The 19,002-nt window shown below is 45.0% G+C and overlaps 1 protein-coding gene across 7 annotated transcripts in view; it reads left to right on the top strand.

Annotated features, from left to right (window-relative positions):
- The first annotated feature begins 8,525 nt into the window (after window positions 1-8,525).
- Window positions 8,526-19,002, top strand: part of LOC123997109 (transcriptional repressor p66-alpha-like) — a 32,623-nt gene continuing 22,146 nt past the window's right edge. For 5 of the 7 annotated variants that reach the window (XM_046301163.1, XM_046301162.1, XM_046301159.1 and 2 more), the window contains exon 1: window positions 9,926-10,110. In XM_046301163.1, the coding sequence (XP_046157119.1) occupies window positions 10,086-10,110 (25 nt within the window). In that variant the 5' untranslated portion in view covers window positions 9,926-10,085. Of the gene's footprint in view, window positions 8,745-9,925; window positions 10,111-19,002 lie in introns of those variants that run through there. The other 2 variants (XM_046301160.1, XM_046301157.1) reach the window with 2 other exon arrangements.

Here is a 19,002-nt window from a genome sequence, read left to right as displayed (position 1 = left end):
GTTACTACATGAATCCATATGTGTTATTTCATAGTTTTGATGTCTTCACTATTTGTCTAATTCTACAATGTAGAAAATAGTCAAATAAAGAAAAATCCTTGAATGAGTAGGTGTGTTCAAACTATTGACTGGTACTGTACATCCCAAACTCAGAACTATTTTTGAAATTGCCACAGTTCAGGAAGGTGTCCCATGTGGAAATGTAAAAATATATGGACACAAAGCTTGAGTACTCTATGCATGTGTTTTTTTGATTACATTGAAAAAAATTTTTTTTTATAAAAGTCTGAATAAACATGTATTAATTTTTTTACAACCAAACTGTTTGGAAATGTTTGTCGGGAAGTGTACTTAGTGTCATGTTTTGTCTTATATTGTCTTGTCATTATGCTTTCCCTTCTGTTCGTTTCCCCCTGCTGGTCTTATTAGGTTCGTTCCCTTTTTCTATCCCTCTCTCTCCCCCTCCCTCTCTCTCCTCTCTCTATCGTTCCGTTCCTGCTCCCAGCTGTTCCTCATTCTCCTACTCACTCATTTAGTCTTTTCACACCTGTCCCCTATCTTGTCCTCTGATTAGAGTCCCTATTTCTCCCCTTGTTTTCCGTTTCTGTCCTGTCGGATCCTTGTATGATGTTCGCTGTGCTGTGTCATTGTCTCGCCCTGTCGTGTCTTGTCTCCTTCAGATGCTGCGTGTAGCAGGTGCCTTAGTCTGCTACGGTCGGTGCCTTCCCGAGGCAACCTGCAGTCAATGGTCGAGTCTCCAGTCTGTCCTCGTCACTACGAGTGGAATTAAGTTTTTTCATGTTTTGTTTTCGTCTTGAGTTTTACTGGAATAAAGACTCTGTTTTCGCTAAGTCGCTTTTGGGTCCTCATTCACCTGCATAACAGAAGGATCCGACCAAGAATGGACCCAGCGACTACGGATTCTCGTAACATTGCCGTCGAGATCCAGGGAGCTATGCTCGGCAGACACGAGCAGGAATTGTCTGCTGCTCGTCATGCCGTTGAGACCCTGGCCGCTCAGGTTTCCGACCTCTCTGGACAGTTCCAGAGTCTTCGTCTCGTGCCACCAGCTACTTCCTGGTCTGCCGAGTCTCCGGAACCTAGGGTTAATAACCCACCTTGTTACTCCGGGCAGCCCACTGAGTGCCGCTCCTTTCTCACCCAGTGTGATATTGTGTTCTCTCTCCAACCCAACACATACTCAAGAGAGAGAGCTCGGGTTGCTTACGTCATATCACTCCTTACTGGCCGGGCTCGAGAGTGGGGCAGAGTTATCTGGGAGGCAAGGGCTGATTGTTCTAACAATTCCTGAACTTTAAAGAGGAGATGATACGGGTTTTTGATCATTCAGTTTTTGGTAGGGAGGCTTCTAGGGCCTTGGCTTCCCTATGTCAAGGTGATCGATCCATAACGGATTACTCTATAGAGTTTCGCACTCTTGCTGCCTCTAGTGACTGGAACGAGCCGGCGCTGCTCGCTCGTTTTCTGGAGGGACTCCACACAGAGGTTAAGGATGAGATTCTCTCCCGGGAGGTTCCTTCCAGTGTGGACTCTTTGATTGCACTCGCCATCCGCATAGAACGACGGGTAGATCTTCGTCACCGAGCTCGTGGAAGAGAGCTCGCGTTAACGGTGTTCCCCCTCTCCGCATCGCAACCATCTCCTCCCTCCGGCTCAGAGACTGAGCCCATGCAGCTGGGAGGTATTCGCATCTCGACTAAGGAGAGGGAACGGAGGATCACCAACCGCCTGTGCCTCTATTGCGGTTTTTCTGGACATTTTGTCAATTCATGTCCAGTAAAAGGCCAGAGCTCATCAGTAAGCGGAGGGCTACTGGTGAGCGCTACTACTCAGGTCTCTCCATCAAGATCCTGTACTACTATGTCGGTCCATCTACGCTGGACCGGTCCGGCTGCTTCATGCAGTGCCTTGATAGACTCTGGGGCTGAGGGTTGTTTTATGGACGAAGCATGGGCTCGGAAACATGACATTCCTCTCAGAGAGTTAGGGAAGCCCACGCCCATGTTCGCCTTAGTTGGTAGTCATCTCCCCAGTATCAGATATGAGACACTACCTTTAACCCTCACAGTATCTGGTAACCACAGTGAGACTATTTCCTTTTTGATTTTTCGTTCACCTTTTACACCTGTTGTTTTGGGTCATCCCTGGCTAGTATGTCATAATTCTTCTATTAATTGGTCTAGTAATTCTATCCTATCCTGGAACGTTTCTTGTCATGTGAAGTGTTTAATGTCTGCTATCCCTCCTGTTTCTTCTGTCCCCTCTTCTCAGGAGGAACCTGGTGATTTGACAGGAGTGCCGGAGGAATATCATGATCTGCGCACGGTCTTCAGTCGGTCCAGAGCCAACTCCCTTCCTCCTCACCGGTCGTATGATTGTAGTATTGATCTCCTTCTGGGGACCACTCCCCCTCGGGGAAGACTATACTCTCTGTCGGCTCCCGAACGTAAGGCTCTCGAGGATTATTTGTCTGTTTCTCTTGACGCCGGCACCATAGTGCCTTCTTCCTCTCCTGCCGGAGCGGGGTTTTTTTTTGTTAAGAAGAAGGACGGTACTCTGCGCCCCTGCGTGGATTATCGAGGGCTGAATGACATAACGGTTAAGAATCGTTATCCGCTTCCCCTTATGTCATCAGCCTTCGAGATTCTGCAGGGAGCCAGGTTCTTTACTAAGTTGGACCTTCGTAATGCTTACCATCTCGTGCGCATCAGAGAGGGGGACGAGTGGAAAACGGCGTTTAACACTCCGTTAGGGCATTTTGAGTACCGGGTTCTGCCGTTTGGTCTCGCTAATGCTCCAGCTGTTTTTCAGGCATTAGTTAATGATGTACTGAGAGACATGCTGAACATCTTTGTTTTTGTCTACCTTGACGATATTCTGATTTTTTCACCGTCACTCGAGATTCATGTTCAGCACGTTCGACGTGTACTCCAGCGCCTTTAGAGAATTGTCTCTACGTGAAGGCTGAGAAGTGCGCCTTTCATGTCTCCTCCGTCACTTTTCTCGGTTCTGTTATTTCCGCTGAAGGCATTCAGATGGATCCCGCTAAGGTCCAGGCTGTCAGTGATTGGCCCGTTCCAAGGTCACGTGTCGAGTTGCAGCGTTTTCTCGGTTTCGCTAATTTCTATCGGCGTTTCATTCGTAATTTCGGTCAAGTTGCTGCCCCTCTCACAGCTCTTACTTCTGTCAAGACGTGCTTTAAGTGGTCCGGTTCCGCCCAGGGAGCTTTTGATCTCCTCAAGAAGCGTTTTACGTCCGCTCCTATCCTCGTTACTCCTGACGTCACTAAACAATTCATTGTCGAGGTTGACGCTTCAGAGGTGGGCGTGGGTGCCATTCTATCCCAGCGCTTCCAGTCTGACGATAAGGTTCATCCTTGCGCTTATTTTTCTCATCGCCTGTCGCCATCGGAACGCAACTATGATGTGGGTAACCGCGAACTGCTCGCCATCCGCTTAGCCCTAGGCGAATGGCGACAGTGGTTGGAGGGGGCGACCGTTCCTTTTGTCGTTTGGACTGACCATAAGAACCTTGAGTACATCCGTTCTGCCAAACGACTTAATGCACGTCAAGCTCGTTGGGCGTTGTTTTTCGCTCGTTTCGAGTTTGTGATTTCTTATCGCCCGGGTAATAAGAACACCAAGCCTGATGCCTTATCCCGTCTCTTTAGTTCTTCTGTGGCTTCTACTGATCCCGAGGGGATTCTTCCTTATGGGCGTGTTGTCGGGTTGACAGTCTGGGGAATTGAGAGACAGGTTAAGCAAGCACTCACTCACACTGCGTCGCCGCGTGCTTGTCCTAGTAACCTTCTTTTCGTTCCTGTTTCTACTCGTCTGGCTGTTCTTCAGTGGGCTCACTCTGCCAAGTTAGCTGGCCATCCCGGCGTTCGAGGTACTCTTGCTTCTATTCGCCAGCGCTTTTGGTGGCCTACTCAGGAGCGTGACACGCGCCGTTTCGTGGCTGCTTGTTCGGACTGCGCGCAGACTAAGTCAGGTAACTCTCCTCCTGCCGGTCGTCTCAGACCGCTTCCCATTCCTTCTCGACCATGGTCTCACATCGCCTTAGACTTCATTACCGGTCTGCCTTTGTCTGCGGGGAAGACTGTGATTCTTACGGTTGTCGATAGGTTCTCTAAGGCGGCACATTTCATTCCCCTCGCTAAGCTTCCTTCCGCTAAGGAGACGGCACAGATCATCATCGAGAATGTGTTCAGAATTCATAGCCTCCCGTTAGACGCTGTTTCAGACAGAGGTCCGCAATTCACGTCACAGTTTTGGAGGGAGTTCTGTCGTTTGATTGGTGCTTCCGTCAGTCTCTCTTCCGGTTTTCATCCCCAGTCTAACGGTCAAGCAGAAAGGGCCAATCAGACGATTGGTCGCATACTACGCAGCCTTTCTTTTAGAAACCCTGCGTCTTGGGCAGAACAGCTCCCCTGGGCAGAATACGCTCACAACTCGCTTCCTTCGTCTGCTACCGGGCTATCTCCGTTTCAGAGTAGTCTGGGTTACCAGCCTCCTCTGTTCTCGTCCCAGCTCGCCGAGTCCAGCGTTCCCTCCGCTCAGGCGTTTGTCCAACGTTGTGAGCGCACCTGGAGGAGGGTGAGGTCTGCACTTTGCCGTTACAGGGCGCAGACTGTGAGAGCCGCCAATAAACGTAGGAATAAGAGTCCTAGGTATTGTTGCGGCCAGAGAGTGTGGCTTTCCACTCGTAACCTTCCCCTTACGACAGCTTCTCGTAAGTTGACTCCGCGGTTCATTGGTCCATTCCGTGTCTCCCAGGTCGTCAATCCTGTCGCTGTGCGACTGCTTCTTCCGCGACATCTTCGTCGCGTCCATCCTGTCTTCCATGTCTCCTGTGTCAAGCCCTTTCTTCGCACCCCGTTCGTCTTCCCTCCCCCCGTCCTTGTCGAGGGCGCACCTATTTACAAGGTACGTAGGATCATGGACATGCGTTCTCGGGGACGTGGTCACCAATACTTAGTGGATTGGGAGGGTTACGGTCCTGAGGAGAGGAGTTGGGTTCCATCTCGGGACGTGCTGGACCGTTCGCTGATTGATGATTTCCTCCGTTGCCGCCAGGATTCCTCCTCGAGTGCGCCAGGAGGCGCTCGGTGAGTGGGGGGGGTACTGTCATGTTTTGTCTTATATTGTCTTGTCATTATGCTTTCCCTTCTGTTCGTTTCCCCCTGCTGGTCTTATTAGGTTCGTTCCCTTTTTCTATCCCTCTCTCTCCCCCTCCCTCTCTCTACATTTAACATTTAAGTCATTTAGCAGACGCTCTTATCCAGAGCGACTTACAAATTGGTGCATTCACCTTATGACATCCAGTGGAACAGTCACTTTACAATAGTGCATCTAAAACTTAAGGGGGGGGGGGGTGAGAGGGATTACTTATCCTATCCTAGGTATTCCTTAAAGAGGTGGGGTTTCAGGTGTCTCCGGAAGGTGGTGATTGACTCCGCTGTCCTGGCGTCGTGAGGGAGTTTGTTCCACCATTGGGGGGCCAGGGCAGCAAACAGTTTTGACTGGGCAGAGCGGGAGCTGTACTTCCTCAGTGGTAGGGAGGCGAGCAGGCCAGAGGTGGATGAACGCAGTGCCCTTGTTTGGGTGTAGGGCCTGATCAGAGCCTGGAGGTACTGAGGTGCCGTTCCCCTCACAGCTCCGTAGGCAAGCACCATGGTCTTGTAGCGGATGCGAGCTTCAACTGGAAGCCAGTGGAGAGAACGGAGGAGCGGGGTGACGTGAGAGAACTTGGGAAGGTTGAACACCAGACGGGCTGCGGCGTTCTGGATGAGTTGAAGGGGTTTAATGGCACAGGCAGGGAGCCCAGCCAACAGCGAGTTGCAGTAATCCAGACGGGAGATGACAAGTGCCTGGATTAGGACCTGCGCCGCTTCCTGTGTGAGGCAGGGTCGTACTCTGCGGATATCGTTCCGTTCCTGCTCCCAGCTGTTTCTCATTCTCCTACTCACTCATTTAGTCTTTTCACACCTGTCCCCTATCTTGTCCTCTGATTAGAGTCCCTATTTCTCCCCTTGTTTTCCGTTTCTGTCCTGTCGGATCCTTGTATGATGTTCGCTGTGCTGTGTCATTGTCTCGCCCTGTCGTGTCTTGTCTCCTTCAGATGCTGCGTGTAGCAGGTGCCTTAGTCTGCTACGGTCGGTGCCTTCCCGAGGCAACCTGCAGTCAATGGTCGAGTCTCCAGTCTGTCCTCGTCACTACGAGTGGAATTAAGTTTTTTCATGTTTTGTTTTCGTCTTGAGTTTTACTGGAATAAAGACTCTGTTTTCGCTAAGTCGCTTTTGGGTCCTCATTCACCTGCATAACACTTAGATGTTTATTATAACTTTTGTAAAGCCTACATGAATTAGAAGTATAACTATATTCATATTGTGCTGTGAAATTGGTTGGAAACAACTTCTTTGAGCTTTTATGATAACACCTTCATAAAGTACATTTTCCCCAGCTAACTGCACATTACAATACATGATCCCAGACAGAAAAGACACCTTGCTTCTTGTGGGTCTAATGTGAGATTCAAAGTTGAGTTAGTTTGGGTAGAGTATCATTCAGGCACATGATAGAGGAGGGTACCTTTTTAAACCACCCTTACCCTTTGACTTGACGGATATCCAGGGGAATGCTGAAGCCCTCCTGATGGTGAATTACTGCAGGGATAAATACTGACCTCAGGGTCAGTGTTGCAGTAATGGTCACATTTGACTAGTCCGCCATGCAGTTGTTATGGCTGTCTTTCCTTTGATATGACTTGCACACTCAACAAGTTTACAATTGCTGGACACCCAACAAACTACAATCGTTTTACACCAATCAGCCACACGGTTTTGTACGTCATTTTAGAAAGTAATATGTTGTTGGATTTTGGCTATGTTCATAAGTGCTGTTGGGGCAGTGATGCTTGTTAGGTGATAAGTGTCAGCATAAACAGTTCTGAAAGAAGTTGCTTCCTGCCAAATAGTGAGTACTGTTGATCATGACAGGGAGGGGTACTTCCTGCTTTGATACTGTACTTCAGAAGTGATTAAGTTAATAGTGCATTGTTGTTTACAGCCAGTGTCACACATAGTCCATATATTTCCTTTGTACTGATTTGAATCAATGGATTCAATCCATTTTCCTTTTCTCTAAAGGCCAGATTTCTGACACTTCACATATCGCTTGACATTTGGCCCCAAATAGAAAGGGTTGAGCAGAGTGCACTGGTACTGTATAATTTCTCCTGTTTCTCTAATTTCTCACTGCTCCATCCAGGAAAGGGAATGTCATCAACTCATTCAGAAGAGGATGCAAGCTTTATGCCACAGGTGTTCTTTTGAACTACTCTTGAGTTCACACAACAAATTAGACATTGAGAATACAGTGGCTAGACAAGGGCATTGATTTTGGTGCCCTCAGCTATTTATAGTTGGATGTATGCTTTGTTTTTGGTCCAGGCATAACATGCACTCTTGGTCAATGTATCCAATTTCATGTTTTAATTTATAACTGATTGTTATGAGGACATCAAGGTTTGAAGACACTTCAATCAGCCTTATTCAGGATTTCCCCTCGGGTCCTGGGGCCCCCCATGGGTACACGTTTTGGGTTTTGCCCTAGCACTACACAGCAGATTCAAATAATCAAAGCTTGATGATAACTTGGCTATTTGAATCAGCTGTGTGTTGCTAGTGCAAAAAAACAAAATGTGCACCCAGGAGGGTGGCCCCAGGACCAAGTTTTGGAAACCCTGGCCTAGTTGGTCAGTATAAGGTTTGGTTCACTTCAGATTGAAATTAGGTTCACAGCATGACTCAGTCACAGGGAAGTATTGGGACCGCTGTGCTGGGATTGTGATATTGATAAAGTTAAATTATAGTGATATTCAGGGGTTGAATTTGACTATTGAATTGGTGCAATTTAGCCCACAATCTGATGCAATCTGATCTAAGTTCTCACTTATATTACTTGCATCCCATTCCCAGTCTCTCTCTCAATAAGTCTGCACTGAGATACTGTTCCAAGATCTGCATGTCCCCAATGACATGATCTGGAGAAGTATTGGTATTGGTCAGGACTCATTGAAAGAGAGTGGAGACATCATATAGCACATTCATAAGTCTGGTATGTCCCACATTGCTATGCACCAGTGTTGTTGTTGTAGTACTGACTTTCGAGCTGCTCATTATGGTTTTGTGGAGATTTCAAACTAAAGCAAAAACTTGTCATGTGCCATGATGACAATAAGAAATATTTACAGATCAATAACCGTTGTCAATGACTATCTATTGGCCGATGCTTAAAAAAAATTCTGATAGTTACTACTAATATATATTTTTTCTCAGACAATAATTTAATTGTTTTATGACAAAACAGCAGTGGGGTGTAGACTGTGATGGCAACTAATAGTATTCAAAACTAGATGGGGGGGCTAAGCACTGCAATGACGAGACAGAGGATGCAACTGAAAACGGTGGACTTTTTACATGTATGATATGATCAGTGGTCCTAATGTATGCTGACTCGGTTGCCCCTTGTGTGACCACATGATAGTGAAGTGACGCCTTGTTCCATGTGTGAGAGCAGCTCATTATTTGGCAACTGGTCAGAGTGGCAGCGGGCAGGGCTGAAGAGGGGATCCCCGGGATTTATTCTTTTTGTACATCGAATTACGGGTGTAAATTGTCTGTCAAAACAAGTGAAAAGCAAAAGGGACACCTCTTCTCCGTAAGTTAAAATATAATTTCAGTTGATGGGTAAAAGTAATATTGATTTTTTTATTTAATTAAGTCGACAACTTGAAGTTTTTTTTCTAGTCGTTAGCTATCATAGCTACCTAGCTTACTGCTGAGTGAGTGCTAGGTAATGGTTTGTGTGTGCCTCGCTAGCTGTAATTAGCTAGCCACACACACCTACCTAGCGACTGCCAAGAACACATCGCCTCAAAAGTCAAAGAATGCATGTAAACTTGTACCGGTTGATGTTTAAAAAGTCGCAGACAAGTATTTTCTTCACAACATCCATTCAAGCAGTCTAAAAACTAACATTTTAGTTTCGACTCTCACACATCGATTGTTTGTGACCGAATCCGGAGTGTCTGTCTCTGTCTGCAAGTGTCCGAGGCCGGGAGTTCGTTAGCTAGCCAGCCAGGAGAGTGGATTTGGTGTCCGAATTTGGTCAATCCCTATGGTCATTGGGTCAATATCACCACTTGCTGGTTTAACATACGAATTATTCTACATTGTAATAAGATATTTAACCCATACGATCTCAGGACGTCTTCAATTTTCATCACCGTATGAATCCAATGCAGTTATGCTAACTCGGTAGCTTGCTAGCCCACGACCTGGTTATATGTTACTACGTTAGCTAGTCAGTTGGACTGTGGGAGACAGGTTGTTGTTACTGAGCGACGAAAAAAAGTTTTGGGTTTTTACTTTATCACTAAATAACAAATGACATTAAATAATTGTATATGTTAGTTGCAGCACACTTAAGAAGCCGGCATTCTCTCATCGCTTTGAGTGGTTTTTATTTTGATAGGAAATTGGAGGCGTACGTAATGGTGGACGATGGTAGTGTCCCTTAGTGTGAGACCCCACATGACTGCCATAATCAAAAATACCCCATTTACCATTTTACCTAAATAGTTGTTTGGACTTTATTTCCTTTCTCCAAAAAAGTTCTGCGCAAGGCAAGCTATTTGCTCAAGTCCTGAGACAAGACTCATTGCCTGGTAGTTGTTCTAATTGCAGCCTTTTTCGAACCTCTCATTGAGGACCACAGAACTAGCACACCTGATTTAACTCTTCAACTAATCATCAGGCCCTTGACTATTTGAATCAGGTATGCTGGTTCAGGGCTACACTAAAATGGCTAAGGTGCATAACGATGGAGGAATTCAGATATGTCATTGTTTTAGCACTACCACAGAGTTGTTAAACTACTGCGTGCAACATGGTTCAATATGCAAATACATTGCTTTATTGAAGTCTTGGAAGTATAATTGGGATCAAGTTAACTGCTAATGCAGATACAAAAAAAGAGTAATAGCGAACACTGTATAATATGGCAAATTTAGCGAATGAGGCATGTAAGTACATGGGGGTCGTCATCTTTATTCTTGTCCGCCATTGTGAAATGTCTGGGTGTCCCAGAGGAGAGGTTTGAAAAAGGCTGGTCTAAGGTATTTATGTATATTATGCCAATGTATTACATTGCACTCCATGGCCTTGTGGACATTTTTGAAAGTGCTCTTTTTTCCAGATGTAATTGCCTCTGTGGGGGTCAATAGCCTCCAGATTAGGTACCATAGCAGTGCACATTCCCCCTCCTGCCAAGCGGCCTCCATGGAGACTGGGCACCCTTGGCTAGTGGCGGGAGACATGTCACTTTGCATCTTGTGACGGGCCATAGAGCTGCCCGAGAAGCGGTGTCCCTTGTGAAAAACCCTTTAAAGAATGATGTGATCAGACAAGCATGACTCGGCTGACTTGACATCCACGGGTGCTGCATCAGGGTAGAACTTTAGAGCTAACTACTAGACTAGACCACATTGAGAAAGAAAAGTTTAAATTAGTAAAGGTTAGATTTGGACTCTTAGTTTTTTTTTCTACCCCTCCATCTACACAGTCCTCAGCTTTTCGAACTTTTGGATTTAAGATAAGCTTTTCAAAATGGAATTTAGGTATTGTGGTTCAGTAGCCGATTTCTTTACAGACCTCATTAGAGAAATTAAGCTGCATTGAACTTGTTTAGAGGACTGGATTGCACTACAGGCCTCTACCAATGCCTCAAATGGGTGATGACTTTCACTTTCATTACAAGTCTGTGTGTCTGTCTGCCAGAATTCAGTGTTACCACAAAGTAACTGAATGTCTGTTTCAGTGTGAATTGTTTTGTGGTGACTTTCTGAAGGGACTGTCTCATTGCTGTCAGTTGAGCCACCAGATTGGCTTACCTTTTCCCATGAGATTGATGAGCTATGGACACTATCAACCTTGTTATGTCATTTAACCTCCTTGGGTCTGGGGGGGGGGGGGGGGGGCTGGTATGGGCCTAGTATGTTCATCTATTGTTTGTTACAGAATGCATGGGATAGAAACATTTTGTGTTTAGTGCTATGCTAGCATCCATTTCAGCACCACAGTTGACAGAGAGCAGAGAGCAAGCTGGATGTCTGATTTCACAGCGAGATGTCAGCCGCTCTTCAGCTGATGAATGAAAGGCGATTCTCAGATAGAAAAGTGTCTCTGTGTGATACTAAAATGTTCAGCTCTGCATCGGTCTCTTCTAATGCTCCTCAATTTAGAGTTCATTTAGAAGCCTACTGCACTCTATGGAGGGGTGAATATTGTTTCCATCCATCCACATGTCTGGCTGATGTATTGTCATAGCACAACAGGGAACCTTCAAGGACTACAGTGAGCGTTGGAACAGAGTGATTGTTGAACAGGTCGGGCTGTGGTCATGAGCGATGAGGTTATAAGGGACAGAGAGCTGAATATGGAATGGCAGCCGGTCAGATGAGATGGCGGGCTGGTGTCCTCTCTCTGTTGATATTGCTGGCCAGGGAATTGTACGGCGTCGCAGAGTGGTAAACAGGAAACGCAGGAAGGCGACACGTGGCCCGAGTCAACCAGTCAGAGGCTTCAGTTTCTCTGAGACCAGCTTCCTGACACTATAGGGAGGATGGGTTCAGATTAATGTTCTATTACTCGGCTATACAGGGCCAGTACAGGCATTCAAATCAGGATGTGTAGTACAAGGTAGAGCCAGCCTAAAGATACACATGCTCATAATATCTTCAGAAGACACTTCATTAACAAATTTAGTGTGCATGTCACAACTCAAGCTCCAGGGAGTGGAGCAAATGCCAAAATGTCCCTATGATATCTCACATGATGTGACGCTTTTCAATAATTGATAAAATATTAATTTTTCATCTCTGTTACATCATTTTCCAGAGGGGAACACGTCAGGTTGTCTCTTTTCAGATCCGTCCTGTGGTGATAATGTTGTGTACATTTCTAGGGCATGTCTTGGTGTCATCTTCAGTGTGTGAGGAGTACAGATCCTGTCCATCCACATGTTTTCCTTTGTACTATTAAGAGTATACATACCACAGTATGAGTCATAATACCCATAAAACCTAGTGGTTAAACAAGGAAATGGTTCTAATCTTTTCCCACCATTCATTTTTTCCCATAGGGGATTTTAGAAACACTTGTTTCTTGTAGGCTTACCCTGGTGTGAAGTTTTGATAACTGTGTAAATCTCTTTTGGACAAGGTGACGTATCAATTACTGAACCTCCATTCCACCTCGCAAAGTTTGCATTTCCTTCTCATTTAACTTCTCTTAGTATTGCCATACTGGACTTCGCTGCTGTTTTTCCAAGTTAAGGATATTGAGATGAGCAAGATGCAACACTCCCCCTTCAACTCGCAACAACAAAGACGAAATATCGGTTCTGCCTCTATGACAACGGGCAGTTTCATCTCGCTATTAGCATTTGAGGTTTGGTCCAACAAATGTGCCACGTGCATAAAAATACACATTTATTTTATATAAGGAATTGGCAACTCATTGTCAAATAAGCATCTTATCCAGCTAGGCCACTTGATTTCAACATCTAAACAAAGTGAACAGGCTATGTTGTTCCAACAGTTGGGGATGGACAGGAGGGTGGATTAATAAGTTCTTCCTTGTTATCAAGCAAATATATCCACTAAATATAAAGATTAGGTGGCTACTCACTGGCACGTGGGTTTGTGCTTTGGAGATTTTTTGAGACCTGTGTTAATGTTCTATAATGCTTCTACCAGAAGTTGGTCATTATAAGGGCATGTGTATTGTGCATGGTTCTGGTTACAGTTGTAACCAAAAGGGCATTTTCATAGACATATTTATTGTAACAAAGCAGGTTAAACAACTTTGATAAAATAATTCAATTATTAGTGGGTCTTCTGGTTGTGGAAGGCTTATTTAGCCTAGGTATAATTTTACAAACCCTGATTTTTATTTGATTATTCCTGACAGTTTACATTTTTTATTTTTTATTTCACATTTATTTAACCGGGTAGGCTAGTTGAGAACAAGTGCCCATTTACAACAATTTATTGAGTTGTGAAATGCAGTGTATTGACCTTTAGTTGTGCAACAAAGTTTATTTCGAGAAAACACAATGTATGTGTGAGTAAATTAGAAAGATCATTTTTTTGGCCATGTCGCCAGCCCTAGTTGGACTTCATGTTGACTCAACTGTGTGTGGATGTCAAGTTGACCAATTCCTCATGTCAGGACCAGAACAGCTCTAGCACTTGAGAAATGCTGTGTTTGTGCTGGATTCCACCCTCATCTGGTAATCCAGAACAGATTAGGACTTTGGTGATCAGGTGAGTATAGATGTGAACTCTGAGCAATGACCCTTAGTATCAGGAAGAAGTGAGTACTCTACTTCTGGTGCGTCTCAACAGTATATTCCTCTCCTCGACGACTCTGCACTGGTTTGACAGGTGAAAGCAGCAGGACAGATTTCTACCAAGGAATTGCTTTCACTTGACCTATTATTTCAGATCAGGGAGGAAAGGAGGTTAGGAGAGAAAAGTAGTTTATTGAAATGCCCCCTTTGGCTGTTGATGACTGAGTTGTATACTTCGTGGAGGCCATCATCTCCAACATGGCTGCTCATTCATAGCCCAGGGGTCAACGGGCAGCTAGCTCAATTCAAGCATGGTTCCTCATTGTTGTTGCCTTATTGTGAATTCACAAATGAGAGGCTCCTGTCTTTCAACATGGAGCTGCAAAGCTGGTCAGACATTAGGGGTCGGTGCAGGTATTCCATAGGGGATTCGCCACCTGTTAACCAGGTAGGTAGGCCATAGGGGCTCTTCAATAATTATGGAGTATCTTGTCTACTAATGTGCTATATATTTTATTGAGTTGTGACTTTTTATGAGAACCAAATTACTTTCCTGTCTGCCAACAGTTATCCTTGTGTCCTGTTTTCACATGAATAATGCGTTGAGTTGTTTTTGCGACATCATACATATCGTCAAACTCCTGAAAACTGTTTCAAAATATGATCACATACTTCTCAGGAATGCCTCGAAACATTGCCAATCATTTTCCGACTGGGTATATTAAGATCCGTGGATGAAGAAGTGGGGGCTATGACATTGCTACATTATTCCAGTTATTCTCCTAATAATAGCGCCCACTGTCTGTTTTAACTGGCCAGCTCTGACATGGCAACTCTGGAACTCGGTGCGGCAGCCACACGTATACAGCATCAAGGCACTCATCCAGGAGGGGTACCAAGCATCCAGATGCCCTGCTAGCTGCCTGTGTCGCAAGCATGCCAGCTAGATGTTTGCTGAGCTGACGTTACACTAGTGGAGGTGCTGACTGCTCATCATCTAGCACACCTATAGTGTGTTTGACCGTCACCGCTTCAGAGGGTGTTTAATTAAACATGGCTGCCTGCGTCAACGCTCAGGAGTGGGCTTCCAGGAGTGGGCTTCCAGGTAGATAATAGTACTGGAGGTCAGATACTGGTTTTGTTGGTAGCTGTTGATTTGGCATAAAAGGAGTGTATTGTCTTTTGTTTGTTGGGATCCCCTCTATCTGTTCAGTGCAGTGGGAGAGATTGTCTGCTCAGATTTGGGTGTTTTTCTATGGCCACAAGTCCCCCCCCCCCCCCCCCCAACAGGCCATTTCCAACAGAAGTAATCTAGTATGACTAGGCAATTTCTGTGTCTGTATGGCTGTCTAGATTTTTGGGATTTGTGATGAGTGTTTTGAAGTAATTTAGCTGAAATGGGAGATCACTAGATTTTTGGGATTTGTGATGAGTGTTTTGAAGTAATTTAGCTGAAATGGGAGATCACTTGTAGGATATTCAGTGTAGATCAAGAAGCCCCTTTCACCAGGAACACGTGTGGTTTGAAGGTTAAACTCATTATTTGGAAGTTCATCTCAAGCAGCCTTGTTTAGTTAACTTTTTATGCGTTGTGGCAATATACATTACCCTTGTTGGGGATTCCTTCAAGGTTTGATGTGAGATCAATGTTACTAAATAACTTGTTTGTCAGACTTAACAAATACGTGGAACTTTTGTAGAGTTCCCCTATGGAGTGATTTGAATTCCATGATTTTGAATTTGTCTTTGGATTTTGAATTTGAATAACATATAATAACACAAATTGAATAATTTAATTAATAAATTGAATGAACATTGCATATTTTAAAATTCAATTTAATTGAATATTCAATATTGAAATATTCAGTTTCAATATCGTAGATATTGCATTCATTGTCTGTATCAAGTTTACAAAATATAATTTCAAGTTGATCAAAATGTAATATATTCAACTTCCCGGACGCATTCAGATTCAGTTTCGGTTATCTAAATTCAGTTTCAAAACCAGAGACAACATTCTAGCACTTTGCCAGCCAGGAAAGGTAGAGGAGAAAAGATAGAGCGTTTGAGTCTGTGGTAAATGGAAGCTTCTGGCTATTTCTGAAGCCAATGTTGCCTGTTGAATTAATTTTCTTTCTACAAATTTGCCTCTAGCGTTTGAACTGTTTTGGCTATAAGCTATTATGACCCCATTCCTGAAAGCTAAGAGACTGGTGCATGGACATGCCTTCTGCTGCCCTCTGATCACAGGCTGTGACGGACACGTAAGAAGGGAGTGTCACAAAACAATTTGGCCACAATAATATTATAGTTGAATAGCCCTTCTAAGGATAACCGTTCCAATCCATATTTAATCTTGCTCTTGTAACTGACTGGGATTGAATCCGGTTCTCTTGCATGTCACAAAATTGTGTTAGCCCATATAGCTAAAGCCTATAGGGATAAGTTCATGTAAAGGACGACACGCTGCTTACTTGAAAGGTGCTACTTCCCCCTGATTCAACTCATTCGGATACTCGCATTTAGGACACGTTGGACACTGCCTCACACCACCCTCCTGAAGCATTCCAACCCATCGTAGTATTTAAAATGGCCTTCTTCAATTGCGCAAGGGGAAAGCAACACTTCAGGCTGAGGAGTGAGTTACACAGATCCCCATCTGCTACACTAATACAAGTCTTCAAGATCCAGCAATGTTACTCATCAAAATAGTGTGGTTTGGTTTGCTTATGTGATGAACAACCTTGCCTGAGACGTGTTAGTTTCAAGTCTCCAGCAAGGGTAGTCATTATAATGGTAATGTGACTGACTGGGTTGACTGTGTTAGCCTGCTGAGCTAAAACCTAGGCATTGCTCCTGTGACTTGGATGGGTCTCCTCAAGGAGGAGGTCAAAGGGGGATGAAGTGTAACACCGGAGGTTTGGTGACTACGCTTGTGTGATGAGTGACTTTTCTGAGATCCTTCTGCCACAGAAAGTGGTGGTGTTTTGCAGTAGGCCTGGTTTCGAGTACAGTCAGTTATGTTGGTGCCGTGATCTCCGAGTATGAGGTCAAAGGCGGGTGAAATGTAAACGAGGGGGTTCAACAAACTACACATAAAAAATAAACACTTTTTATTTTCTTTGAAGAGTAACCTAACTGGAGACTTGTTAGCCCACTTAGCTGAAGCCCACAGGAAACTAACACAGTCTTGTGACATGCAGTAGACCTTGTTCGAACCAAGTCAGTCACAAGAGCAAGATTTAAATAGGGAGTGGATAAGCTATCCTTAGAAGAGCCATGACGGGGCTATTAAATTATATTCTTATGAGAGCCAAATTGTGGTATTTGTTACTCTCAGTTATAACATATACTGTTCGGCCTGTGAGCATCATAGAGGGGAAGCCCAAACGGCTCAAATCTAATTTTTCTTGTCCCATGCGCTGAATAAACAGGTGTAGAACTTAACGTGAAATGCTTACAAGCCCTAAACCAACAATGCAGTTCAAGAAAGTTAAGAAAATATTTACTGAATGTAAAAACAAAAACAATAAATGTACATAACTAATAACAAGGCTATAAAAAATAAATAACGAGGCTATATACAGGTACTGAGAACAATGTGTGGGGGTACAGGTTAGTCGAGGTAATTTGTAAAGTGACTATGCATAGATAATAAACAGCGAGTAGCAGCATTGTAAAAACAAAGGAGGGAGCCGGGGGAGGTTCAATGTAAATAGTCCGGGTGGCCGTTTTGATTAGTTGTTCAGCAGTCTTATGTCTTGGGGGTAGAACCTGTTCAGGAGCCTTTTGGTCCTAGACTAGGTGCTCCGGTACCGCTTTCGGTGCGGTAGCAGAAAGAACAGTCTATGACATGGGTGACTGGAGTCTCTGACAAGTTTGTGGGTCTTCCTCTGACACCACCTAGTATATAGGTCCTGGATGTCAGGAAGCCTGGCCCCAGTGATGTACTGGGCCGTTCACACTACCCTCTGTAGTGCCTTACGGGCAGATGCCGAGCAGTTGCCATACCAGGCGGTGATGTAACCGGTCATGATGCTCTCTGGTGCAGCTGTGGAACCTTTTGAGGATTTCGGGACCCGTGCCAAATCTTTTCAGTCTCCTGAGGGGGAAAGGTGTTGTCGTGCCCTCTTCACAACTGTCTTGGTGTTTTTGGACCATGGTAGCTTGTTGGTGATGTGGACACCAAGGGAACTTCAATCTCTCGACCCGCTCCACTACAGCCCCGTCGATGTTAATGGGGGCTTGTTTGGCCCTCCTTTTCCTATAGTCCATGATCAGACGCTTTTGTCTTGCTCACATTGAAATGTTGTTGTCCTGGCACCACACTGCCAGGTCTCTGACCTCTCTATAGGCTGTCTCATCGTTGTCGGTGATCAGGCCTACCACTGTTGTGTCGTCAGCAAACATAATGATGGTGTTGGAGTCGTGCTTGGCCACGGAGCCGTGGGTGAACAGGGAGTACAGGAGGGGACTGAGCACGCACCCTTAAGTAGCCCCAGTTTTGAGGATCAGCGTGGCACATGTTGTTACCTGGGGGCGGCCCGTCGGGAATTCCAGTTGCAGAGGGAGGTGTTCAGTCCCAGGGTCCTTAGCTTAGTGATGCGCTTTGTGGGCAGTATGGTGTTGAACGCTGAGCTGTAGTCAAGAACAACATTCTCACATAGGTGTTCCTTTAGTCCAGGTGGGAAAGGGCAGTGTGGAGTGCGATTGAGATTGCGTGACCTGTTGGGGCGGTATGCGAATTGGAGTGGGTCTAGTGGGTGTGGGTCTTATGGCATGATGGTGTGGATGTTGAGCCATGACCAGCCTTTCAAAGCACTTCATGGCTAGTGACGTGAGTGCTACGGGACGGGACGGTAATCATTTTGGCAGGTTAACCTTCACTTTCTTGGGCACAAGGACTATGGTGGTCTGTTCTGAAACATGTAGGCATTACAGACTCGGCCATGGAGAGGTTGAAAATGTCAGTGAAGACACTTGCAGTTGGTCCGCTCATGCTCTGAGTACATGTCCTGGTAATCCTTGTGGCCCTGCGGCTCTGTGAATGTTGACCTGTTTAAAGGTCTTGCTGACATCGGCAACTGAGAGCATGATCACAGTCGTCCAGAACATCTGGTGCTCTCATGCATGCTTCAGTGTTGTTTGTCTTGAAGCAAGCATAACAGGCATTTAGCCTGTATGGTAGGCTTGCGTCACTGGGCAGCTCGTGGTTAGGTTTCCCTTTGTAGTCCTTAATAGTTTAAGCCCTGCCATATCCGATGAGTGTCAGAGCTGGTGTAGTAGGATTCAATCTTAGTCGCACGTAAGTTTTTTTTTTTTTTTTTTTTTTTTTTTTTGTCCATCCACACCGGACACGGGAATTTGAAATATCAAAAGAAACTCTGGGATATAAACAGTGGGTTGTTATTTTGCCTGAAATGGACAAGGTCCTCTACTCTGACAAGTAATCCACAGATAAAACTGTAAACTGAATTAATTTCTAGTCATCCCTCTTCGTTCCTTCATGCTTCTTCCTTTGGACTTTATATGGCGATTGGCAACCAACTTTAAGGTGCATTAC

This window comes from Oncorhynchus gorbuscha, linkage group LG15, assembly GCF_021184085.1.
Source record: "Oncorhynchus gorbuscha isolate QuinsamMale2020 ecotype Even-year linkage group LG15, OgorEven_v1.0, whole genome shotgun sequence".
Taxonomy (NCBI): domain Eukaryota; kingdom Metazoa; phylum Chordata; class Actinopteri; order Salmoniformes; family Salmonidae; genus Oncorhynchus; species Oncorhynchus gorbuscha.
The sequence above is the reverse complement of the archived record's forward strand: the minus strand, read 5'-3'. Positions and strand labels throughout refer to the sequence as shown.